This window comes from Oryzias latipes, chromosome 7 (genome assembly GCF_002234675.1).
Source record: "Oryzias latipes chromosome 7, ASM223467v1".
Classification (NCBI taxonomy): Eukaryota; Metazoa; Chordata; class Actinopteri; order Beloniformes; family Adrianichthyidae; genus Oryzias; species Oryzias latipes.
Window position 1 is genome coordinate 31,259,519 of NC_019865.2, and position 26,684 is coordinate 31,286,202.

The 26,684-nt window shown below is 45.0% G+C and overlaps 2 protein-coding genes across 2 annotated transcripts in view; both read right to left on the reverse strand.

Annotated features, from left to right (window-relative positions):
* Window positions 1-4,074: 4,074 nt before the first annotated feature.
* On the reverse strand, window positions 4,075-8,534 carry icmt (isoprenylcysteine carboxyl methyltransferase). Its single transcript, XM_004086346.4, has 5 exons — window positions 8,271-8,534; window positions 7,881-7,969; window positions 7,626-7,795; window positions 7,275-7,492; window positions 4,075-6,954 (listed from the first exon to the last, which is right to left on the reverse strand). The coding sequence occupies exons 1-5, from the start codon at window positions 8,487-8,489 to the stop codon at window positions 6,775-6,777; spliced, it is 876 nt and encodes a 291-aa protein (XP_004086394.1). The 5' UTR covers window positions 8,490-8,534; the 3' UTR covers window positions 4,075-6,774.
* A 2,728-nt stretch (window positions 8,535-11,262) lies between these two features.
* Window positions 11,263-26,684, reverse strand: part of rtel1 (regulator of telomere elongation helicase 1) — a 33,146-nt gene continuing 17,724 nt past the window's right edge. Inside the window, exons 22-33 of the mRNA XM_011472987.3 lie at window positions 25,707-25,853; window positions 25,486-25,601; window positions 25,199-25,322; window positions 24,936-25,101; window positions 19,704-19,855; window positions 19,514-19,609; window positions 13,484-13,706; window positions 13,274-13,411; window positions 13,079-13,195; window positions 12,056-12,235; window positions 11,883-11,972; window positions 11,263-11,719 (exon numbers count right to left, since the gene is read on the reverse strand). Coding sequence (XP_011471289.1) covers window positions 11,649-11,719; window positions 11,883-11,972; window positions 12,056-12,235; window positions 13,079-13,195; window positions 13,274-13,411; window positions 13,484-13,706; window positions 19,514-19,609; window positions 19,704-19,855; window positions 24,936-25,101; window positions 25,199-25,322; window positions 25,486-25,601; window positions 25,707-25,853 — 1,620 coding nt within the window. The 3' untranslated portion in view covers window positions 11,263-11,648. The remainder of the gene's footprint in view (window positions 11,720-11,882; window positions 11,973-12,055; window positions 12,236-13,078; window positions 13,196-13,273; window positions 13,412-13,483; window positions 13,707-19,513; window positions 19,610-19,703; window positions 19,856-24,935; window positions 25,102-25,198; window positions 25,323-25,485; window positions 25,602-25,706; window positions 25,854-26,684) is intronic.

Consider the following 26,684-nt stretch of genomic DNA (forward strand, 5'->3'; position numbering starts at 1 on the left):
ACTGGCCAGAGACTTTTTGAATCTTATCAACTCTTTTAAACTTGTTCAACTTGTATTTGCCCCTATGCAAGAACATGGTCACACACTTGACTTAATCTTAACCCATGGCTTAACGACTTTTCCAAACTTTATTTGTTTTATGCAGAAATTGTACAAAATGTCCATCAAATCACAGACACCAGTCGAAATAAAAGTTCTTTTGCACAATCTTCTTTTTTTTATGAGTTAAATAAAATAAAAAACTGAAAACAAAACAAAAACACCAAAAATCAAGAGAAAAATAAAAAATAAAAAAGAGAAACACAAAAACGCACCAACCCTCTCTATTAAAGCTTTAGAAAATATAATAGATTCCAACAATTGTAACTTAACACATGCCCAGATTTCTCAGAAGAGTAAAGTAAAATAAGCAAGAAGTAAACCAATCCATGAGAAAGAATCAGACTAATGGAGCCCCCAGAAGAAGTGACTTAGTCTGGAAAAGAATAGAATTGTATTTGCTGTGTCGTTTGGAATAATGGACGCCACCTTTGTTCAAATTTATCAGAGAACCCATTCAATGTCATTCTTATCTTTTCCAACTTGATGAAGTACAGAACATCCTTGATCCACTGCGAAGATGATGGGGAGTGTGGTGATTTCCAATTTAACAGAATTACTCTCCTTGCAAGAAGAGTCATAAAGGCGAGGGAGTCATTTTGAGATTTTGATAGGGAAGGTGGCCCTGTAAAAATTCCAAATAAGGCACTCAGAGGGTTTGGGCTCACGTTCCTCTCAATAACGCGTGATATCACTGAAAAAACTTCAGTCCAATAACCCAGGAGCTTGGGGCAAAGCCAGAACGTAATAATAAGGTTTCCTGGACATTAGTGGCATCTATCACATGCTGGAGAAACATTAGGGAATATTTTAGATAAACAGAATTCTGTAAAATAAACGCGATGGAACAGTTTGCACTGCATAAAGCCGTGTCTTGCACATTGAAGATTTGTGTACTCTCGTCAGAATCTGAGACCATGCGCTGTCAGAAAAAATTTCTTCTAGATCATCTTCCCAAAGAGCTTTTATAGTGTCCAGAGTTTTCGACCGGATAGCTGATATCTGATTGTAAATAAGAGAAATGGACCCTTTCAAAGAAGAAGAAGAAGGCAAGAGCAAAGAATCTATGGTCGAGGTTTCAGATAAACTAGGAAATGAAGGAAAAGTACTATTAACAAAACTGCGGGCTTGTAAATATCTGAAAAAATGTTGCTTCGGGAGGGAGAATATTTCTGATAATTGTTGGAAAGAGGCAAAAACATCGTCAATGAACAGATCTTTAAAGGTCCGTAAACCAAGATCGGCCCATTTTAAGAAGACGTTGTCAACAAGAGATGGCGTAAAGAACGGATTAGCTGCTAAAGGGGCATTATGCGAGTAGATTTGTAATCCAAAAAACGCTTAAATTGAGTCAGAATCTTAAGAGATGTTTTAACTATATAGTTCTTAGAATATTCTCTCACTGGGAAATGTATAGCAGAATATAACAGCGCATTGAGAGACACTGGTTTTACCGAGTTCAACTCCATGGTTAACCAGTCTAAGGTGGGAAAAGCTCTGGATTGTAACCAATATTTAAAAATTCTTATGTTGGATGCCCAATAGTAATACCTAAAATTAGGCAGGGCCATTCCTCCAAGCACTTTGGGCCTCTGTAAATAGTGCTTTGACAGTCGTGAATTTTTTTATCCCAAAGAAATTAAGACACAAGAGAATCAACTTGGGAGAAAAAGGAGCTAGTCAAAAAATTAGGTAAGCACTGAAACAGATACAGAAAGCGAGGCAATATGTTCATCTTGACACAATTAATGCGTGCTACTAAAGACAACTTAAGCAAAGACCAGCGTTCAAAATCTTCTTTCGTTTTTGACAAAAGAGGGATAAAGTTTGCTCTAAATAAGTCTTGTGGTTTTTTTGTCACTTGAACTCCAAGATGTAAAAAGCTGTCATTTGCCACTTTAAAAGGGAAATTTTGCAGGGAAGATGCATTAATACGCGAGTCGAGGGGGAAAATTTCACTTTTGCTCAAATTAAGTTTATATCCTGATAGCTTCCTAAAATCAGATAGCAGACTCAATATCACAGGTATTGACCGGTTGATGTCAGAGACATAGAGAAGTAGGTTATCTGCATACAATGAGACCTTTGCCTCCACCCCATATCGATACACTCCTCTTATGTTCAAGTTATTGCGAATAGCAATAGCCAAGGGTTCTATCGCTAGAGCAAACAAAAGTGGACTTAGAGGACAGCCCTGTCTGGTTGAACGGTGAAGTGAAAAGTAAGTGGACTGAGTGCTATTGGTTCTAACGGCAGCCAATGGATTAGCATATAAAAGTTTGATCCAGCATAAGAAGTTATCTCCCAAACCAAATCTGGCTTAACGACTTTTAACCTTGAAATCTGTGATGCTGTGTTTTCTGACCACATGCCTGTTTTGTTTGATGTGCAGCTACCATGTCACACAGTTAAACCTCCAGCTCCTGTTTTATGCAGTCATACTATTAACTTCCACACAGCCGCTCGATTCTCTGCAGCTTTTAATTCGACCATCATTTCACCAGAATTCCAGAGCTGCAATTCAGATGTTGAGAACATGCCATCTTGCTTGTATTCATCTTGTCAAACTGTTTTAGACATTAGCTGCGTTTACATGGGCAAAAGTAATCGGAAAGAACGCCTGATCGGAAGAAAAATGTGTCATGTAAACACGCCGTTTGGAATACTCTGCCCCGATCAGACTCGTTCGGATATAAATTTCTTTCCGATCGAGATAGGTGGGTTATGCCGATTGTTTATCCGATCGTTGGTCATGTAAACGGTTCATTCGGGTTAATTCAAGTAACCCTTGTGCTATTTTAGATGACCCCACCCTTACATTGCATTGACCTGTTCTCCCTACCATGACAAAGGTGGATAAAGGTGGAAAGATTTCATGTAATCCATGGACACCAGTGAAGATCACAAATCATTGAAGAAAAAAGGTTCAGAGCACTGTCTAGTGGGTCTAGATGACCCAACTCCCAATGTTAAAGTGCCTAGGATAGCAAAAGGGTAAAGTAGGTGTAACTTTGGTGCTGCTGTTAGATCGGCACCGCGAGGGATTGTGGGATATCATTCCCTTTGCCTGTCTGGACGGATTTGGGTTTAAGTGTGGGCCTTTGACCAAATGTGTTTAGTTGTTTAGCTGTTTTACTGTGTTTTGCCGAGTTACATCGTCCTGTTATGTTTAATTCTTTCTGCACCAGGAGGAAGAGGATGATGAGTTTATTTAGCAGCCATGTTGGAGACATGGTAAATGACTTCATGTTCCTTGTTTTGAATCAATTTTGTTTCATTCGTTTTATTGTTATGAAAATGAGCATATCTGCAGCCTCTAACTTAGACATATGAGAGTTCAAGAAGTACAATACATTAAGATGGAAAAACATTTAACTGAATTCAAGTAATATGACATTTAGATAAATATGTAAATTTGAGTTGTATAAACACTAAGTTTTATAGACGTAAGAACTTAGGTTGAATAAATTTAACTCAATTACTTGTTACCAATAGAAGCAATTCATTTAAGTTTCATAAGTTTCATATATATACATCACAATGTAATTAGAAATAACATCAGAAACTCGTGCGTTTACTTCGTCTGTTCTTTTTCTCCAAGCAGAAACTATTTCTTTTGCTGATGATGCAGCCGTATTACTTTTTTGATGGACGTATAATCTTCATACGCCGTCATTAAAATCTCAGACTCCGTCTCACTGAAGTATAGCGCTCTCTTTTTTTCTTCACGCGTTTCCATGGCGACTCTTGAAATCGGTGATCCATTGAGAATGCCTTTATGTACCGTGCATTAACCCAGGGTTACCAAGTCCAGCGTAATTACGCCAACTCATATCCGGTCTTTTGGAACCGACATGCCCAGAGTAAGCAAGTTCAGGCGGATTTCAGCCAGAGTTCAGGCTTAAAGTCAGGCTAGTTTAAACATGCTTCCTGGAATACCCCCCTGCAGGCAGGGAAAGAAGCACAGAGGCAGACTTTTAAACAATGCTTGCATCTTTATTGTTGGTGCTGACAGAGGGAATAAAATGTGATCATCAGCCAACATTTGGTCTGAAAGAAGAAACCTGATCAATGAAACTGTACAGTTGGAATGCAGCATTTCTAAAAACTGAATGCATCAGTTTCCTCCCACATCCTTACAGATCTGCTACATGCGTGACTCTTGTCAATCAGAACCACTTGGACCAGACCGTTAGCTGAACTGCTCAGCCAGTCTCAGTCATGAGGATCAGGTTGGAAAGCGTTGGGTGCAGAGTCCATCCTGTCTCAGCCCTCGTGTCTGTGTCCTCCTCCTAGCTTCTGAGCTTCACTTTACCTGAAAGCTGCTGCAGAGTCCAGACCCGCTGACTGATTACCCAGGAACGAGGCTGACATGATGGACATTTAGACGGGAACCTGCTGTGTTCTGCTGCTGTCCTCCAGCAGGGGCCCGGACACATTCAGTGACTCCCCCCTGATGACTCTGCAGCTCTACAGCCGCTTCACGCTCCAGCACACAGTCAGGCTGACGGACGGACGGTCCAGACTAGTGACAGGGAGACCAGCAGGAGCCATGGCTGTCTTCCAGCGGAGACATCAGAAAACCGGCGTCAGCTGATGGAACTATTTGTTTGGGGACGTGGTACCGAGCCAATGAAGATATTCATCCAGGTCAACATCAGAGATTCTTTGAATATTTTAAACCTGACTTCCTAGTTAATGGAAGGACCCCCGTCATGGACAAAGTCTGCCGGTTTAGATTTCAGAAGATTCTTCTTTAGACTTGAGTGTAATGTAGGTGTAGCTACAGATAATGCTGCTGCTAGAATGTCTGCTTTTCTGTTGGTTTGTAGACGTTCTTAAGGAGGTTGGTCTGGTGATGGGAGGAGCTGCTGTACCGTCATCAGCAGCCTGCTTCTCCTGATTTATCCTCCAAAATACATGCTAAGCGTTTGTTTGGAAGTAAACCGCTGGGAGATCTTTGGACCTGCTAGTGTGGATTGCGTTATTGGGTTTGCTGATGGCTCCTGAGGATTTGGAGGTGGTTCTCCAGGGACACCAAGGTTCCTAGACCTTGGACTAACACTCAAACATAAGGACCGTCTTTTCACCAAGAAGTTCAAAGTTTCCTTTCAGAAATCCTTTTTCCGTTCTTGAAATTTGAAAAAGAATCCACGTGAATGACAGACACAGAGGGAAACAAAGTTCTGCACCTTGTAGCCTAAAGTTCTTCATGTGTGAATGAAGCACTGATGTAGAGCTGCAGAGACACGGAGGAGGTTACCTTCAGTCTGACTTCCCAGCATGCATCAGGTGAAAGCAGAGGGACGCTCGCCTGCAGTCTCCAGAGACAGGGTGGGAGCAGATGAAGAACCTCCTCAGACCCTCATTATGAAGCGCATCCAAATGCCTGTTCTGAAAGAGCAGCACCAGAACCGCTCACCGAGCAGCACCAGAACCCGTCCCGGAGCAGCACCAGAACCGCTCACCGAGCAGCACCAGAACCGCTCACCGAGCAGCACCAGAACCCGTCCCGGAGCAGCACCAGAACCGCTCACCGAGCAGCACCAGAACCCGTCCCGGAGCAGCACCAGAACCGCTCACCGAGCAGCACCAGAACCGCTCACCGAGCAGCACCAGAACCCGTCCCGGAGCAGCACCAGAACCCCTCCCGGAGCAGCACCAGAACCGCTCACCGAGCAGCACCAGAACCGCTCACCGCTCAAGTTGTTGTTGTCCCTTGGTGGTTAAAACAACCAGACATTTTCAGCAAAATGTCCACCATGAGGAGGAAAACTGTGGACCAGGGGTCCCCTTAGCAGACGACACGCCCAGGAAATCTCTGCAGGAGATGGAGGACAGACAGAAAACCAAGAAGCTGCTGCAGAACGGCGCTCCTCCTGCTGATGGAGAGGTACGTGATGTTTCTGAAGTGACAGGATGAGCCTATGCACGGTGAGGAGCACACTCTTTAAGGCTTTTAAGTGTTACAGAGGATGAGGAATCATCCAAAGCTGTCTGTTTTCTGATCAGAACTGCTCAGCTTGAAGCCTCCTTCACCGCTGCTGGATGGATGGATGGATGTCCGGATGAACGTCTGGATGGACTGGATCCACTTTGAACCACTTTTGTGCAGCAAATGTGAACGTGTTTGAGTGAATGTTGTTTCAAACTGGAACAACGACGACTAAAAGCAAAAAAAGAAAAGAAAAAAGCCAGACAAGGCGCCCCCTGTAGAGCCAACATGGTAACTGCAGCTAGATGGACGTCTTGGAGCTTCAGCTGCTCATCTAAATGTTTCAGATTCCTTCCTAATGTCTGAAGACACTCATGTCACATAGATGGAAGATTTCCCAGAGTCCAGTGCGGCATCAGGTGTTAGCATGACAGGAGGCCACAAAGCCTGGTGAGAGCATGCAGACAGAGACAGGTGAGGTGGATGAGGGTACTAATACATGTACAGCAGAGGTTCTTTGTTCTTAAACTAGGTTTTGGAGGTGAGAAGAGGAGCTGCAGCCGGGCTGCCCGCCACTACCGCCGCCCCGGCCGCCGCGGCGAGTAAGTGACAGCCTCCCAGCCAGCTGCAACGCTTCGCCTTTGGAGAGTAGCTACCGCTGCCGTCGAGACGCACAGACCAGCTCCATCCAACCTGCTGTGGTGCTCAAAGTCCGTAATGTCCAGGATCCAGCTCCAGGTTCAGTTGACGCGGATGCCGGAGATGAAGGGCAAACCGGTGGGAACCCTCTTCTTGTACTCCACATAGTCCTCAGCAAAGAAGTGGATGAGAGAGAGTTCCTCCTCCTCTATCCGCTCCCGGAAGAAGCGCCAGCTGGCGACGGTGTAGCCCACGATACACACGGGGTTACACAACATGACCTGCAGCCGCACAGACGACAGGAAGAGCTCATCAACAGGTGAAGACAGGTCAGAGAAACGTGGACTCTTTCTAATTCTGAGTTTGTCTTTCTATGTGCTAAAACCAAACCCCACGGACGGGGCAGATCATGGTGGGGGTTCTGGAGACCAATGCAGCAGATGGAGATGTTTGGATGTTTTGGTGATGTCGGGAAAAGGATGCGGAGGTCGGAGGACCAAAGAGGAGGCTCGTGGATGTAGAGAAGGAGGTTACACAGAAGCAGACGTTGGGTTTGTCGCGATGCCTTCAATGCCTCCATGACAGAGGTGAAGGTTCTCACCTGTGTACCGATGCTCCAGTAGAACCAGCCCACATAGGACGGGTGTCTGAAGTAGGCGTAGACTCCGGTGGTGACGAGCACGTGGCTCTGGGCCTTCTCGTTCTGCACAATGTGGTTGAAGTTGGAACCTGCTGTTAACATGGCGGCCTTCCGCAGGCCCTCGCCGCACAGCACCATAATCAGACCGACCACGCTCAGCCACTTCAGCTGCTTCAGCTCTGCGGGGAGAGTCAGAGGGTCAGAGGGCGCCTGCATGTTCCTGCTGGGATTGAAACTCTCGGTTCCTTCTCCCCGTAAACATGCCAGCGAGGTCTGAACACGTTCTGCTGGCGTCTGTGCGGAGGGTCCCACCTGGAACCGTCAGCTTCTCCACGGTAAACTCCACCCACGAGGACACGGCTGCCAGCGTGTACTCCATGCTGTGGTTGAGCAGGAAGGAGTCCAGCGACAGGCTGTGGGGGTTGATGACGGCCGTCACCAGGTACTCGGTGTAATGGAAGAAGGACAGGGAGCACATGTACCTGCAGAGAAGCACACGCGTGGGCCCGGCTCAGAGGGGAGACGTGACACACGCAGCAGCTGTTTCATGGGAGATGACAGTCATACCAGCCAAAGTGCGTCCAGGTGGTCTCAGAGAAGCTTATCATTAAGCCGCAGCCGAAGGTGACTCCCAGGAAGCAGCCTCTCAGAGCGACCTGTGTCAACAACAACAACAACAGCTGACCCACTTTGACAGGATTCAGGTTCTGACAGAACCCTTCAGCAGCTGATCAGTCAGCGCCTCATCACAGCTTCTATCCTTGGTCTTCATCAGCTGTCAGCTTTGCTCTAATAGGATTAAATCCCTGGATTAGCAGCTAGTGTTGGCCTGCTGTGGAAAACTCCGACTGGATTCCGGTTCTAAGGAGAAGAACCGGAACGCTTTTCCACGCACGAGCAGCCGTTGCCGTGGCGGAACCTTCCTGCCTTAGCTTCCTTCGCGCGCGGACAGCTTACCTTGTAGACAGGACCTCTGTAAATGAGCAGCAGGAGGCCGTTGATAACTGCTATGTGGACACAAATGACTATTTTCCCGGAGGTTTCCGTCAGATAATCAAAGACCCAGTCCAGATGTCCAAAAGTGGTTCTGATCAGCGGGATTACGAGGACGCTGAGTCCCAGAAGAAAGCTTTTTATACTAACTCTCCCTTCAAGCACCAACTTGCTGCCTGCCATGATGGAAGTTCCGTGATTTGACAGAACAACTCTCGCGACAACGGACGCTCTCACGCGAGGCGAGCAGGATGTCCGTGAGAAGGAGGAGGGGCTTATGGTGCGTTTACTGTCATGTCAGTTTTAAAGCATCACGGATCCTGATGCTGTACATTTATTTTGGTCATGTCCCTTTTCCACCACTCTCTGGTCTAAAGTTTGTCATTTCATTTCCGCCCACATTGACCCTGACTTCCGCCTGTACTTAGAAAATATTATGTTTGGCATCACCCACTGTCCATCTCATAAAAAAGAACAGTTGTACCTCATTAACCTTTTGTTGTTTTTATGCAAATGGCACATTCATAAATCAAAAGTAACGAATCATACCCCTCATTTCTCAATCTTTATCAATGAGTTCAAACAATACATCAAGACAATAAGAAACTCTGACAATACAAAACATTAGATCTGTGTGTTAGTTTCAATATATTTGCATAAAATGTATAAACCCCCTGGCTTGTTCCTTCGTTGTTGTTGTTTACTGTTCAACATTGTTTTGTATTGAATTTTTACATTAAAAAAAGTTTGAAAAAAAAAAATCACGGATCCTGATGGTTGTTCCTGAATGGTCACAGTGTGACCATTAACCATCTTTTTGGGAATTGTAATATAATTAGAATCTTTTGAAAAAATGTTTACAATTTATTAGAAATCGCATTCACCCCAACTTTAATCTAAAGTTTGAATATATAATTTTTGGCCTTCATAATAAAAATTTGGACTCAAATAAAAAACTCATAATTAATCTTATTATTATTTTTGGCAAATTTTATATACATAAATGTAAATTTTCTTCATCTTCTATTTATTTCCCTGTTTTAATCAAACAAATTGAAATGTATATCAGTAACATCTCCAAGAGTCTTGATCAGAAAGCTGTATGTCTGTATGAAAGTTGCAGAATCCTGAATGTTTTTATGTAAAATGTATTTAATATGTATGCTCCCCTGGCATATCTGAATTTTATTTTGGAAAATTGTGTTTTGTATTGTACTTCCGTTTTACACAATAAAGTCGTTTAAAAAAATGGTCACAGTGTGGCACAGCTGAACAAACGTTTAATGTAAACATATAGACACAACATTTGAAGTCTGAATGTTGAAAACAATTAAAGGTAATAGAGAATAAAAGGAAACTAATGGTGGAAACAACTAGGAATAAGATAATTTGATCAGGTGGATTTAGAGTTTTGTTTTGAAGGTAGGAAGGCCATCTGTATTCCTCATGTCAGGGGGGGTGAGCACCAGAGTTGGGGGCCGAGCAGCATCCTCAGAGTAAACAGTCAGGTGCAGAAAGGATGCTGATCCTAGGAGCGGGACAAAGGGACAAAGGTGGGATTGGCTTTAAAAGTATAAAGGAGGATTTCAAAGTGGACTCTTGATTAGGCCGGAAGCCGGTGCAGCTGCTGGATTATTGGCGTGACGTGGGGGGTGAGGGGGATAATAATGCAATGTAAATGTGAATATGTATACAAGGTTAGAAAAACATTTTATAGTAAATGTTTAGTGTAAATGTAAATACACTTGTCATCATAGTCCTTCCATAATAAACCCAAATTTTACTTTATATGTAAATGTTAACATTTTAAATATTGTACAAATATCTAAGCATCAATGTAGAAAAATGATTCACAAAAAGTTAATTAAGCCCCGCCCAGAGGAGGAGGTTCCATTCTGTGAGGCACGTCCCTTCAAGGCTTAAGTCACGCCCACAGACGGCGTGCAACTGTTTCTATGGAATAAAGTGTATTTTCCTCTTGGAAATTCCACAGCAGTTTGTGGCCTGCAGGCGCCAACCTGCAGCTGTGCTTCTAAGACTGCGGTTCACGTCTGTGGGCGTGGTCTCATTGCATATTGAACACGCTATGGGCGTGGTCCAAAAACATTCAGCTTTTCCAAATTATTCATTTCTATTTAAAATTACAAATTAAATGTCAAAGTGCATCTATCTAATTTGAATTATCACATTAAACATTTACTTTTATACTTAAATTATATTTAACTGATATGTATTTATCAGCGCTTTAATTGTGCACATAACACATTTATATTGAACATTTCTGTCTATATTTTGCATTTAACATGTTCCACACTCATTGTAATCAGTAAATGTGAGTACAGTTGGCTGAATCAGATTACAGAGCTGACTGAACTTCTCCTCTCACCACGCGTCTAGTCAGGTGCTGCTGCCACGGTTTTTATTTGCTTACAAAGATGTTGCAAGACAAGTGTTTCAGAGTTTACATAAAATGTTTTGCAACAGGAAGAGGGTCATCACCCTGCTCCAAACAGCCATTCTATGCAAAACCTCAGTTTCCCAACATGCATCAGTGGTGCAGCGCTCTCTGCTGATGGAAGCTCCTGTTCACCGCACTGTGGGGCTACAGATTCTGCAGCAGTGGCGGAGGTTTGCAGAGGGGTGGGCGTGGCCGGAACACGCCTTCAGAACCACCCTGCAGCGTTTCCGGGCTCTCTGCAGCTCTGCACTAGCAGAGTAAATCACAAAAACGTTTTTTTTGCACATCATGACTCTTCATTTGTGGGATTCTGGGAAAGAAGGAAACCGTTGATGTTGAGCTCCATGACGGAAACCCTTTTGGTTCTTGAATGCTTGTGGATGTGTCTGCCGATTCACATGGGGGCTTTGATGATAAAGGCGAGTCCCCCCCCCCCCCCCCCCCAGGATCAACGCTGGCCTCACTCACTGTCCCAACCAACAAAACATGAGCCGTGTGGAGACTTCATGAATTTAATACAAAAACCAACATGTATGACATCAATTCAATGCATAAAAAGTACAGTTCGGTTAAAATCTATGTCCAGAACATAATTACACACCTGTCTTGGAAACATATCAAATATATATATGTATCAAATTGTAAAACTCTAAAGAGATCATTCAGCATTTATTACATCAAGTCAGATCTGAACTCTGAACTTCTTCTGAACATCTTCTGTCAGGATCTCAGAGGAGCTGATGGTCCTGAAACCTGATCTCCAGCGGCTCCCAAGGATCCAGCTCAAACCTTTTGGAAAACTTGCAGGTACATTTTTCAGTAAATGTACCCGTGTTTATTTTATTTGTTTCATGCGCTTAAAAGGGTTTAAGAAATAAAACTGTTCATTTCCTCTGGCTGTCTGTGAAAAAACTGGAGATCTTGCTTTGGGTCTTCAGAGAAGGTGACAGGGAGGCTAAACAGAAAAAAAAAAAAAAAAAAAGAGTTTCAATTCTTCAGAGGATTCTGACTCTTGGAAGAGAAGCAAAGCGGGAGTCTGACACGCCAACCCGCTGCAACGGCCGACTGTGCCACGCACCATGGAGATGATATGAAATCTGTCAGAAAGATGAGCTCACCTGAAGTGGGTGTGGTCTGTTGACCCATCAGGGCATCCAGCAGCTCTTTGTACTTCTTTTTATGGTGTGGATGAATAAACAAGCTGAACCCTGAGAGAGCGCAGAAACGTTGGTTCAAAGGCTGCAGGTTCAAACAAGGCCGACACAGAGCTGGACCTGATCAGAGGACTTACTGGTGAGCAGCTGGAAGTTATCATCTCTCTCCGTGAACAGGCTCACCACCGTGGTCACCAGGTCCTCGTAATTGTCCGTCTTCTTGTAGTTGCTGATGGCGTCAGAGAGGCGAGCGCATCGTTCTGCTCCCAGGGCTTTCTTCACATCGGCAGCAAAGGTGGAGCGGGCCTGGTTCTGTGCTGAGGAACCGGATGACAGTCGCTTGAGTCAGCTGGATCGCTCCAGACCCTGTAAATCTCTATTTTCCTAAACAAATCCCCAAATACACTAAGGGGGACAGGAGCTAAAACCCCTTCCTTCTTCCCCACCATCAGCTGTCGTTGCTTAGCAACAACAAAATGCCTCCAGAGAAGCTACTGAAGGCCACAGGAGAGGCTGAACGGACTGAGGTCCTTCAGAGTTTAGTGGAGATGTGTCTGCTCTCTTCTACGGCGTGAGCTGCTGGGGGGGGGGCGTTGGACTCACGACGCCTCACAGAACCTGGACAATCTTTGTTGTTGTTTTTATTAAGTGTGATCAATGATCTATCTTCTGTCTTTAATAGAGCCTTGGTAATTCCCCTTTGTGGGATCAATTAAGGTCTATTTCTGTTCGCCTTCCAGTCACTCAGAGAACTTCTCCATTCACAGAAGATTACCAAACGAAAACCAAACTCAAGCATCATTTAGATGAACCAGGCAGGCAGATCCTTTCAGCTGCGTGAAGCTCATCTTCTGAGTTCTTATCATAAAGAAGAAGAGGGATGAAGCATGATGTCCATCCAATGCCAAAATAGACTAAGCTCTGATGCCCCAGAGGCCCCGATGTAAACCTGCTGCTCCACTGCAGGACAGACGCTACGTGCTGACCCCAGACCCAACAGATGCACCTGGAACAGGCCAGGAGGTCCCTCCAGTGACCATGGAAACTTTCACCACCATGTCCAAACTCATTCAACACCGTGTTGAGTTCTCTGAGGCTGAGAGTTCTGTCAGAAACACCAGATGAGACACTGAGTTTCTGAGCCGGCCTGTGCTCCTCACCTGCCTGCGGTTCCTTCAAGCCCCCCTGACTGAGGTGCTGCCCTCCTCTGTTGAGCTGCTGAGTATCCAGCTGACTGTAGGCGGACGAGCTGGCGCCCCCCCTGCTGGCCGGCCTCTCTGAAACAAAGCGCAGCCACAGCTCTGCTCAGGTGACTTGTCACTACGAAGAAGGATGAAGCAGGCGAGCTCTGGTACCACTCTGCAGCATCACGGCCTTCTTCTGGTCCTTGGACAGCGAGTGCTCTGGTTTGTACCCACAGCCTTGTCCCGTCAGCTGCTCACATCTCTCGTCAAACCTCCGCTTGTGGTGCGGACGCACAAACTGGTAGAAACCTGCAGCAGAACCCAGACGTGTTACAAACCAGACGGAACAAGAGACAGGAAGGACGGGTCGGACAGACCCACCCCGGAGCAAACTGTGAGTGTTGGCGTCTTCAGAGAGGACGGCCGTCCCGGTCAGCAGGACGTCCAGCTCGTCTGTCTTCTTGTAGGTCTGCAGAGCCTGGACGATGCGGTCAAAGTTCACCTTGCTGAGGGATTTCTTCATGTCTGCCAGGAACAGCTTGGCCCTGGCGGCTTTGTCCTCCTCTGACACGTCCTCAGAGCGACTCTGCTCCTGCACAGAGAGCTGAGGAGGCTTCCAAATAAAAACCCAGCTGACATCAGTTCCAGAAGGCAGAAACATCCGCAGACATCACCAGCACCTAAGCTTTATGGAGCAGGACGGCAGCCTATGAAGAAGCTGCACTGACCAACTGACCAGAGTCTTCACCAAGACCTTCAGCGCCCCACCCTGCCTGACCTCCACCACCATCACCCCCGTCTCCCAGATCCCAGCAGTGGACAGCCCCCTGTAGCTCTCACGCCGTGTTTGGAAAGTGTCTGTCACTCACTTTGGACCCCCTCCAGTTACCCTACGAGACACTGGGATCTCCAGATAACGCCTTCACCCCAACCTCTTATGAGTTACCGAGAGAAGGGGGTGGGTCAGGTGATGCGGCTCCGCCTTCAGCTACATCCTTCCTGAGATGCTTCTGCAGAAGCTCCGACATCTGGGCCTCCTCCGTTCAGGACTCCCTGACCAACTGCTGTCAGAAAGTTCTCTGTCCTCGTTAGTGGGACTTTGGCCACGTCACAGGGGATCAATCCCCAGGGAGAAGGAGGAGAGCATGCCCACGAGTCAAAGCAGTTCTCCTTCTTTAGATATGTATGTATCCACAGCCAGTAAGGATGGGCGTGGCAGGCCCAGTTATAGAAAATTATGTTTGGTACAGAGAAACCACCCATATCGGGATGCAACTGCAAAATCTTAAGTTCCCGTATTGGCTTCTTCCCGAGCCATATAAAGTTGGTAAAGGCCTTTTCCAGATCTCTGTTAGATGTCTTTGATATCTATAGAGGGAGCATCTGCAGAGGATACAAGAGACGTGGCAGAACATTCACTTTGATCAAACTAATTCTACCCAACATCGACAGCAGGAGTTTATGCCATCGCTGTGGATCCTTCTTTATCTGTGTGCAGATGGGGGAGAAGTTCAGTTTTAACATGTCGTTCAGATCTGGAGACATTTTCACACCGAGATACAGCAAACCCCCAACAGTCCATTTGAATGGGAAATCATTGGGAACGTCAGCCTTAGTCAGGCCTCCCAACGGCATAGCTTCTGATTTGGCGAAATTTTCAATGTTAAGAATAGAATGATGTCATCAGCATACAAAGCAATCTTATGCTCCATGTTCCCCAGCGATATTCCCTTAACCTCAGCTTGCACGCGTGTAGTTTCAGCTAGTGGCTCCAATGCTAAGGCAAAAAGAAGTGGGCTAAGAGGACAACCTTGGCACACGCCTCTCGCTAATGCAAATGGTTCAGAGCGGCGACCATTAGTCAACACAGAGGCTGTAGGTGAACGGTATATGGGCTGTATCCACCTCAGGAAGCTCCCCCTGAGTCCAAATCTATGGAGAACGTTAAAAAGATACTCCCACTCTATCCGATCGAAACCCTTTTCGGCATGGAGAGAGACAGCCAGGGCTTTCTGCTTCCTTATTGAGGAGAACTGTATAATATTCAGCAGCCTTCTCACATTGCTGTGGGATAACCGACCCGGCACAAACCCTGACTGGTCTGGGTGAACAAGGGTTGGGAGGAAGTTCTGCAGCCTACGAGCAAGAAGTTTAGAGAGCACCTTGCTGTCAACAGAAATAAGGTTGATGGGTCGATAAGACCCACATATGTCAGCTGGTTTGTCTTTTTTTAAGATCACAGACAGATGTGCATGACTTAATGTGGGGGGAAGGAAGCCTTTCTCAAATGAATCTACAAACATATCTGTTAGTGGACCAACCAGCATCTTACAAAATGTTTTATAGAATTCAGGTCCAAAGCCGTCTGGTCCTGGAGCTTTGCCTCCCTTCAGAGCAGATATGGCCTCAGAGACTTCCTCTTTGCTTGTTGAACTATTTAGAATTTTTTTCCGTTCATCAGACAGAGTAGGACATTTTATTTTGTCACTGTCACTAGGGATTCACATTAACAGCTATAAAGGTCTTGGTAAAATAATTTCATGATTTTGTTTCTATCTGTAGACTTGTTTTGCCTCTTTCCATCCCTATCTAAGAGAGCAGGGATTATGTTGACTTCCATCTTACTTTTAGCCAGTTGCGCAAGCAACCTGCCGGGTTTATTTCCAGATTCAAATAATCTATGTTTAGTGTAAAACGTTGTGTTTGTGCTTTCTTTGTTAACAGCTGGTTTAGGGCAGAGCGAGCTGCTTCCAGCTGCTTTGCTAAAGAGTCACTAGGATGCTGCCTGAACTGAACCTCCAACCCTGCTATATTTTTTCTAGGTCTAATTGTGATTTCAGAGCTTTCTTCTTCTGAGCTGATGTATATGACATGATTGACCCCCATATGTATGCCTTACCCGATTCCCATAGTGTAGAAGGGCTTATCTCTGGAGTTTTATTAATGGCAATAAAACCTTCCCATTCTTTTGTATTATAATCTACAAAATCCTGGCTGCTCAATAAGGTTGGGTTTAGTCTCCAGTGTCTACAGGCTGGGTCTAGGTAGGGAGGTGAGAGAACTATGCTAACCGGAGCATGATCAGAGAGGAATTTAGTGCCAATTGTACAGTTTTTTATCCTGTCTGAGAAAGAAAATAGTCTATCCGGATGAAAACTTGATGTGGGATTGAAAAAAATGAGTCATGTTTATCTTTTGGATGCATAATTCGCCACACATCATGTAGGTTCAGGTCACTGAGAAATCCTAACATTTTTCTCAGATTTCTTGAGGTGGTCTGCACGTAGGGAGACATGTCTGCTTTTGGGTCTGACACACAGTTGAAGTCACCTCCTAAAAGTGCATATGAGGATGAGAAGGAGTTCAGGTCTGAGATGAGTTGAGGGAGAAAAGAAGGATCGTAAACATTAGGTGCATAAACACATCCAAAGACGACCTGCTCCCCATACAGGTGACCAGATAGGAGTATATAACGCCCTTGGCTGTTACCTCTTTTTCAAAGCTGAAAGGTAAACTATGGTGAAGGGGAATAGCAACTGCTCTGCTTTTTGAATTAAAAGATGAATGAAACACCTGTCCCTCCCAGCTCCTCCTCAGTTTGACATGTTCTGTATCTGAAAGGTGAGTTTCCTGGAGCATGGCCATCTGACATCTCTCCTTCCTGAGAAAGGATACGCTCTTCTGGCGTTTGATAACATGGTTGAAGGCTGAAGGACCGCTCCGCTCCTTTAAGGCTGAAGCAGAGCGTGGCGGGGTAGCGCATGGAGAACCGGACCTCGCCCTGGATCAGGCGCTGGCACGTTCCGTTAAACGTCTGTCGGGCTTCAGGCACCTGAGCCGACAAGTCCTGACGAATGTGGATCCTGCTGCCTTTGTAGAGGATCTCTCCTTTCTCCCTGGCCGCTGTAAAGATCTGCTGTTTGTCAGTGAAGTTATGCAGCTTGATGATGACGGGTCTGCAGCGGTCCTCCTTTGGCGGGCCGCGAGGCGCGGTGCGCCCTGTCCAAATTTAAAACCCCGCGCTTGGTCTCCATCCCTAGAACCTCTGGGAGCCAGGATTTGAAAAATGTCACCGCAAGGCCACCTCTTTCAGACCAATTATCCTGATGTTTTCCCTGCGGCTGCGGTTCTCCCCATCGTCACACCGCCCCGTCAGAGTTTTCACTTTCTACTGGAGTTCAGTGACTTGGTTCTCCAGGGATGTAATACGGTCCTGGGGCCTCATTTATAAAGGTTGCGTACGCACAAAATAAGGCGTACGCCATTCTCTACGCAATAGTTGAGATTTATAAAAAGCAAACTTGACGGGAAAATGTGCGGTCCTTCACGCAAGCTCTGACCCAGGCGTACGCACAAAAACGGGTGAAATGAGAAACGGCGACACCGTCGGCAGATGGAATAAACACGTGAAAGTGAAAATGACAATGCTGCCTCTCATAAATAACATGAAGACTTCACAAAGAAAGTCTTAACAGCTACACCAACACCCGTTTGATCGATCAGCAGTGAAACAAACAAAAAAAAAATCAAACGAAAATTACAACAGAAATTCAAATGAACACTTATTTGCAAAAAGAAAAGTGAAATATGTTCTGCAATATTGGCATGTTGTGCAATTCATCCTCATAAATAATATAGTTAACAGAACGAAATAATGTACAAAACTGATATTCTCGTCAATGTGTCCGTCTGGAGGAGCAGATATAGGTGCAGACAGATGGATAGATAGAGAGAGATGCATTAATTGTCCACTGGGGAAATTTGTTTTCATAGTAAAACATTTCTTCATAAGCTACAGAATTATGGTATTCATGCATATGCCTTTAGTCTGTTTTATTTTTGATAAAACAATGTATGGCGTATGTCTCAACCATTCAGAAAGCAACAAGAAATTACATTTGCGCTGAACAATTTCCCATTTCCACGTCGATTATTCCCGACATCTGTAGCTTGTCAGATGTAATTAAATGGATGGAAATAAAATGCCCCATCACAATGCGTAATGACGCACAATGGCTGATCTTGCGCTCTTAGAAGATGTGGTAAATGGAAGAATTCGGAGTGAACGCATCTTTAGACAGCAAGAAGACTTGCTGGCAAACGAGGACGAGTGGCTTATGAGCCGGTTCCGACTTCCTCTGCGGGCTTTTGGGGGTGTGTCACCCGGTGCATCTGGCACGTCGGTGTCCCCCTGCGCCTCAGTCACCACTCCACTTAAGGGATTCCCCAATTATTGCCGCCAGTCTCTCATCAGGAGGGGTCAGCTCCGGTGTCCCCCCCCCCCCCCCCCACACACACACACCCGTGGCAGACACGGGTGTGTGTGTGTGTGTGTGTGTGTGTGGGGGGGGGGGTTCAGCGCTAGACGTTTTTTTGCCTTGACTTTGATGTCCGATCTTTTCTTTTTTATTTCGGCCACGGTCCGAGGTTGTGAGGCTACAGCATTTTCGGCGTCTGCCGCCGTCTGCCGCTCACGTGCCTTTTTGGCATTAGTAATGCCCACACTGTGCCCTCCAAACAACATTATTCTCCTCTTTTCCACCTTGCCAACGATAACTTCTACTTCACATTGAGTGAAGTTACGTTTTTTTGATTTTCTCTCTGTGTTTGCCATGATTTCGCAATCAATGAATATTCATTTGTGGGCGTTTCACGGACTATTTATGGGCAACTATGGGCGTGTCATGAGGCCGCAAAAGCTGCGCTGCATTTAGAATTGGTTGTGATTTATTGAGGGAGAGATGCGTAGGATGTGCGTGCGCACGGTTTTATAAATCCGAATATTTCTGTGCGTACGCACGTCCTATGTTTCATCCGTACGCCACTTCTGACGCAAATCCTACGCAAAGTTTTATAAATGAGGCCCTTGGTCTTCAGAAATGCGGTTCTCTGATTTGGTTCTCCTCCTGGTGTTGTCATCTCTACGACCATTCAGTCTGTCCAGGGTAGATCGCAGATCCAGGAGTTTCTCCTCCATCAGCTCGCCGATCCTCTCTCTCTGTCACACTTTGGACGATGGAGGCTGCAGCGCTGCTTTCCAAGCCAGCATTTATGCTAGCTGGCTGCGGCGGCGACGGTTTGGAGTCAGAGCGAGTTTTCTTAGACATATTTTGGAGCAGATCGTTCAGGTTGAAATAAAGGCTTAGAAAATGGAAATTTAAAAGATATCCGGGATTTTAAAAAAATAAGCAGGTTAAATTCAAACTTATGGCGGGAGGCTGGCGACGTACGACCTCTCACTCCAAAACAGCATTTTTGTGTATTTACTTTGGACTCTCCAGTTTTCTGCAGTTGCTGGAAATATTACTGCCTTTGACCAGCGAATGACCTCAGCTTACATATATTCTTTGCATCAAATAAAGCCAATCGATGTTTCCTTATTAATGATTTGTTCATCTTCATGAAACCTACCTGATGCTGCACCAGCTTTATTTTCCGTTTTCCTCCTCGCAGTTCGTCTTCCATCCTTTTGTCGTTCTGAAGAGCCAGCGTGGACAACCGACTCGTCTTTGAACACAAACAAATCACAGTCCGATCAACTACAACGTGTTTTCTGGAGATAACCAGGACATTTCCTAAGAACCAGTCTCTGTAAACCCACTTTTTGCTGCCCCAGAGTACCGCTGTCTCCACAGAAACTGTCCTCGCGCTGCAGAGCGTCCAGCAGGCTGGCCGGCCTCCTCTGAGTCTCCCGTACCTCACACTCATAGTTGAGGCAGATGTTGGCCACCCCACCACCTCTGCTTTGTTCATCTGATCAAAGAGCAGCAGAAGACATCATGAAGCTCCAGCGTACCGGAGCAGCATCCACCCCAGCCCCGGCAGCTCTCAGCCTAAGAGGGGTTTTTAACTACCACTACATTATAATGAAATATTCAATATTTCCCCTCATTTGAATCCTATTTTGACCACATTTATCTTAAATGTTAGAAAGCAGCTTCGTTGTTGAAATGAAGGTTGGGTTCCCCTCTGCAGGGGCCTTTGGGACAGAACTCACACATAGATGTTAACATCCGGACAAAAAAGGAATTTTTCTCACACGTTTCTGAACATTTCAGTCATGAAAAGCGTTGAAAAATAACCTCCTTTCAAATCTATTCAGAGAAACTGACGAGCCGAAGAGCACAAGTTCTTCTCTCCATCTCAGTCCCTCTGGTTTAGAGGAGGAGAAGCTCCCTGTAGATTCTTTCCTCCAGATGAAGAGCATCCACACTCATAAATGTATGTCTGTGTTTCTGTAAACTGGAAAATGTTTAACCCTTGTGCTATCCTAGGCACTTTAACGTTGGGAGTTGGGTCATCTAGACCCACTAGACCAGGGGTGGCGAACAAGTTTGACACCAAGAGCCGAATTTTTTCACTGTGAGAGTCAAAGAGCCACACTACACACTGACCTGCCAAGACGCACACACACACACACACACACACACACACACACACACGCAATTAAAGCCGTATTATTGTCCATAACACACTCCTCTCCCTACAACAGGACAGCAAGTATTGTACTTGTGTTTATTTCAATGAAAGAGTCCACCCTCAATACAAACATCAATGCAGCTTAGCCAGAGTTAACACAGAGACTACCCTGGAGGTCAGATACCCCCTCCACACACACAGGCACCTCTCTCTCATTTCATACACACACTCTCTCTCTTCATCTCACTCTTTTCTCTGCCTCTCTCTGACACACAACTACTCAGTGACGGGCAGTAAGGTTGATGCCGGTGAAAATGTGACTCCTCTGAAGTCAGATTTATGATGATAAAACTGAATATTTCATCGTTTATCCAACAGCATTTAACTGGTAATTCTTGGTGTCTCAACATTCCTCTTTCAATGATACTTACACCAACAAATACACAAACATCTGGACAGAGTATCCTTCTGGTGTGTGTCAGTCATATTCACAATAAACACATTAAAGACATTACATGTCAGTTGTGTGCAACTTAAATTAATTTTGACCCTCATTAGAATATCTTGCTTTTATATGTTTTTTTATTCAAAATTGTATGACTGACATTTGCATCAAAAGCAAATAATTTATTAAATATTAATACATTGCAATGAATCAGTTTATACTAAGGAGTAATATTCCAACAAGTGCTGATTTATAATTTAACTGACTGCGTCATTCACGTCCCCTCCTTTCTGCTCACATTAGGAAGTCGGTAACTTCGATACACACTCATTCAGCCAAACGGCATGCATCTGAATTCTGCTAACAGCTACCTGGCTCATGGTTTTACCCGGAAATCCCCCCCCCCCTTCCCATGAGTCTTAGGGGCAGAAGGCGGGGCTAAGCCCCAGGCCAGTTGTAGCCTCTCTGATCAGCTCCTTTACCTGAGTGTCGCAGTGGCGCCACCAGGGGGTGGCCACCCCTCTCCTACACCTGGCCACCCCAGTGGCCACTATAAGCTGTGGTAGCATCAGTTGTGCATTTCATCCCAAATGCACAGCCAGCAAGCGGGCAAGTTGCTCTGATCACCTGAACACCTCCTCCCCTCCCAGCTGCCTTTGAGTGTGCAGACATCTAAAGACGAGCCGCTGGACGCAGAATATTATATGTATAAGACGTAGGGTTCATTTCCGCGTTCGAACCCCCAGAGCCTCCGGGCTGGTTAGACAAAAGAACCAGTCTCAGTTCCTAAAGATGAACTTTCTTTATTACTTTTTCCTTAAGTCCAAAACGGCGACTGACCGCGTGTGTATGCGCTCCACACTCACACGCGCTCTCCCCCCTCTCTTCCTGCATCGCGCGAGCACCAGTTTCTGCACGCACGCACACACACACACACACACACACACATGCGCGCGCGCACACAATCACACATCCCAAAACACTACATTTCTTTTCATGCCTGTTAAATATTTTCAGTGGTGTCTTTTAACAATCTCTTTACTGTACTTTAGATCACCTGATCTGTATTTTGCGCAAATACTTTGTGCAAATACGCCACATCATCAGCGGTGGTGGATGTGCCATTACTTTTTATTAATATGTGAAAAAGAATGGCCCTGTCACACCGCCTCTCATTTTTATGGCACTATTTAAGCACTGGTTGTTGTGTTACCACAACATTTTGATGGGTTTTTGTCCTGTTTCCACAGAGTTACCTATAGTCATTAGTTGATGCTTGTGTAAGTCAATTTTCAGAGAATGAAGAGAAATTCAACATATATTCTTATTTTAAGAAGAAAAGTACAGCAGAAGGAGCGAAAGAGATGGTAGGGGAGCAACAGAGGTGTAGTGAGGAGGAGGAAGATGAGACAGAGCAGCATGATCCACAGCCAGCATGAATGACAGAAGAGAACGAGGAAGACGGCATCTGATGAGGGACAGTCAGCATCATTGTTCAGAGAAACAAGGCAGAACTCAGCAAAAAGTCTTCCACCTGTTCCTGGAACAACTGGTGAAGTTAAAATTAATGCAGTGCTTTTCAACCAGTGTGCCGCAGCGCACCAGTGTGCCGTGGGAAATTACCGTCATTAACTGATCTAAAACATTTTCCATCTCCAGGATATCAGCTCTGTGTTCATCCAAACAGCCCCTGATAAAACACTTTGAAATTAGGAATATGAAAGATCGTAAATACTTTTTTCTTTGTGTTTATTTCATTCTATTAAAAATATTTTGATAAGAATGGGAGTACCCCGATTTAGCTGCAGTTTTAACTGTTTTCTGAAAGGCCCCGCCCCTTTTACTGTCTCCACCAATCATTCTAGGAGGCTTAATCACATGTCATCAGTCTGACCAATCAGAAGTGGTTAAAGTCTTCACATCCTTGTTCTGATTCTGCTCATAAAGCCGCTCAGTTCCAAGAAAAGTACCAGATAAAGCTCGTCTTTAGTGGTGTAGCTTTCCACAGAATCCGGGATCAGACCGTGAAAAGTGAACAAAACCATGAAGCTCAGAGACGCTATTTTTGCGTTTGGCGGCTGTTTACATCTCCCATGATGCATTGGGTTAAAGTGACAGCGTCTCAGCGCACAATGAGTCTATCCTCTTAACGTCTTGTAACAACAACGAACACACATCAAACAGTTTTTGAATCTTTTCACTTAACTTTTATTACATCAGCTTTTTCTGCCACAATTATCACAAAAATGCATGTGAGATTGCAGAGGGACTGTAGGTCAATACAGACTATGAGTTTCTCCTTTTTTTCTAAAATTTTTTTTACATCTTTTTTTGCTGGTTTGCCGCGGGATTTCTTTTAAGGTTAAAGTGTGTTGTGGCTCAAAAATGGTTGAAAAACACTGGCCTAATGATATCTACTAGAATTTACAGTAGTATCAACTATAAGTTAATGTTTTAGAAAAAAATCAGTAGGCATTTAACTTTCTGTTGATTTTCTAAAGGTTGTTTTACTACGTTTAGTAGAATGAATTTAAAAAATTTAGCTCATGGTTTTTGTGTGCCACCCCAAGATTTAATGTGGCCCCCTACCGGCCACCCCCATGAAAAATTTCTGGAGGCGCCACTGGAGTGTCGGTCAGAACGGACCGATATCTGTTCTCTAAATTATAACAGGGCCTTCTTTCAGAGAGATTTCTGCTCATTTATCTCCGGTTCTCTCGCTGCCTCCTCAGTGACCAGCAGGGATCTCAGGGAGTCTGTCTCTGCATTAAAGGATCCATGAGAAAAGGGATCTGCGGTCGTTTCCGTCCAGTTGCGCAAGCAGCGTCACGTTCTGCGCTTCATTCATTCTGATTGCAGCTTTCTGCTGTGAGCTCCACAAAGAAGGAAAGTGGGATGATTGCCGTTTTGAATGTGCACGTTGAAAAGCTTCAACTTGTTAATGAAGGAGACAATTTGTGTCAGATCAGGAAGTTTTTCATTTTCTCCGGGATACGTTTTGTTCTTTTCTGCCATGACCAATGTTACTGCTCCCAAAAGCTCATAATGATAAACATAGTGAGTTGCCATTCTGTTCAGTAAAAAGTAAGAATCTTCCCGTTCTTCCAGAAACATCCTGTGTTTATCTGTATACTTTACCATTTTGACCATGAGGGTAACGGTCTGCACGCACATAAATCTTTATGTATGTGTTCCGGCAGTGGGCGTAACCCGCGCAAATGATTGGCGGTCACGTATGTGTCGGGAGCAGAATCAAACACACACACGCTACCAAATTACTTTTATTATTAATGTATTTATTTTAATACCCTCTGATGGTTTGAGTGTGGTTTAAGAGGGAAAAAATTATGAGATGAGGCACAGTATATGGAAAATATGACGAGACGCAAAGAGCCGCACGCTCATTGTCCAAGAGCCGCATGCGGCTCGAGAGCCGCGTGTTCGCCACCCCTGCACTAGACAGTGCTCTGAACCTTTTTTCTTCAATGATTTGTGATCTTCACTGGTGTCCATGGATTACATGAAATCTTTCCACCTTAATCCACCTTTTTCATGATAGGGAGAACACGTCAATGTAAGTGCGGGTCATCTAAGATAGCACAAGGGTTATGAAACACTCTTCCTAAATTCAGCTGCAGCTTCTGACAGCAGCTCATCCACCTAGTAGGTGTAGCGGTCTTGAGAGCTTTTATGAAACTCATTTCTGTTTTTTGGAGAAATACATACACTCTTTTTTTTTTTTTTTTTTTTTTTGCAATTTTGATGAGTAAAAGAAATAAAACAAATGAAATGGTTGGATTGAAAGTCAAGCAGGAAAAGAAGTTGTTAAAAAACAGAGCAGACATTTCTGGAAGAGGAAGTCTCTGGGTCAGATGTGAAGGCAGGTCTGACCTGTTCACAGGGAACCATCTTCTCTGTTCCTTGCATGTATGAACAGTTTTGTGCCTGACTTAAACATGAGAAACTTACCGAGTTTCCTCCTTTTCAGGCTGGGCAGGTGAACATCCAGCGCCTTTGCTTTTTGCCCACAGGAGCCTTGTGAAGACGAGCAGGAAGCCGCTTTAGTGAGATCTGTTCCTGGTGCCTGAGCCGCGGTGCCGCTTTCTGCTGCGGCCGTCTTCAGGACCACAGGCCTCTGGCACATTCAGACACAGCAGCCACACATGGGTTACCTCTGCCAACCGTTGCTCTACATCAAGTCATCCAGCAGAAAACACACAAAAGCAACCCACCAGCTTCTGCGCCACCCTAAAGAACTGCGACACATCCCGAACCACATTCCCAAAGCCGTCGTAGACGCGCACGTGAGGCTTGACCCACGAGGGGAGCAGCGCCCGGGCATCCGAGCTCTTGAACCTGAGAGGAAAGTCACAAGCTGCTTCTGCTAAAATGTACAGTAACATGAAAATCTATGTAACTGTACATTGATGTTAAATAATTATGAAAACAATAATCAGGACTTTTATGATACTGTAAGCAACGGCGGGGAGTTAGGACGAAGAAGAGCAGCAGGTCTGACCTCTGATCACACAGGAAGATGGCCCCATAGTCCTCTTTGTGGCGAATGACTCTGCCGATGGCCTGGTTCACGGCCCGGAAGGCCTGCTGCCGGTACCACTCTTGCCCCAACAAGTACTGAGCCCACACAGAGGACAAACACTCACACACATTTGACAAAACTGAGCGGCAGAAAATCCACTCAAGCTTCCAGCAGTCAAACGGGGGAGCGCCTCTCCTTACCCTCACTCCTGGAGCTTTGTTTTTGCTCATCTCCTCTAAAAACTGCATCTTTAAAATGACACGAGGGTCCATTCTGGGAGGGAAAGGAAGGCCCGTGATGATGACGCCACGACTAAAGGTGTCGGCAAAATCCAAACCCTCGCTCGCCTGAAAAGCAGAGAGGAAACACAAATGTGCCGTTTGCTGAGAGCTGTCCATCAAACGTTTCGTTTGTTTAGCTGAAGAGTGGCACGCCATGAATGTGGTCCAGAAACAGGGTGGCTCTACAAGCTGCAGAAGAAGAAGCTGCTGAGACGTTCACGGGTCTGACAGTGAACGAATGGAGGTCGGAGCAGTCGAGGAAGCTCTGGATGCAGCAGCAGACGGCCTGAAGCCCAGTGACCATCCAATGAGGAGGCCTCAACACAAGCATCAGCTGCAAATGGAAACTCCTCCCAGGGTTAGCTCCTCCCCCTTCATCAGGGAGCTACTTGGGGAAAAAAACTATTGGAATTAGAAGCTGCAGATTTTGAACGGCGTTCGCATGGCGAGTTAGCAAAAGTGGCGTTCTCCTGTTCCTCGCACATTTTCTGACCAGAATATTGTGAACGTTTAATCCCTGGCTCAAGCCAATAGAAACAATAGAACATAATGTGACTATGTTAGCAACCTGACTTTTAAAACAGTAATTAGTTACAGTTACTAGTTACATCAACAAAAAAGTAATTGAGTTAGTCAGTTACTGTATCTTAAAAGTAATTAGTTACTCAGCAAAGTAACTACGGTCGTAAATTCTTAGAGATTATGAATTGTTATGAGATGCCCACAAACATGACAAATAACTGAAGTGCAGCAATAATAACAACAACAATAATAATAACAATAAAAAATAACAACAACAATGATAACAACAACAACAATAATAATAACAATAAAAAATAACAACAACAACAATAACAACAATAATAATAACAATAAAAAATAACAACAACAATAATA

Excerpts from the sequence above, each read along its gene's own strand:
- icmt (XM_004086346.4), bottom strand. The coding sequence starts at position 8,489 with ATGGCAGGCAGCAAGTTGGTGCTTGAAGGGAGAGTTAGTATAAAAAGC. Across the intron at positions 7,493-7,625 it reads GGAGAAGCTGACGGTTCCAG|AGCTGAAGCAGCTGAAGTGG; the intron begins GTGGGACCCTCC and ends CTCTCCCCGCAG. Across the intron at positions 6,955-7,274 it reads ACTGGAGCATCGGTACACAG|GTCATGTTGTGTAACCCCGT; the intron begins GTGAGAACCTTC and ends GTGCGGCTGCAG.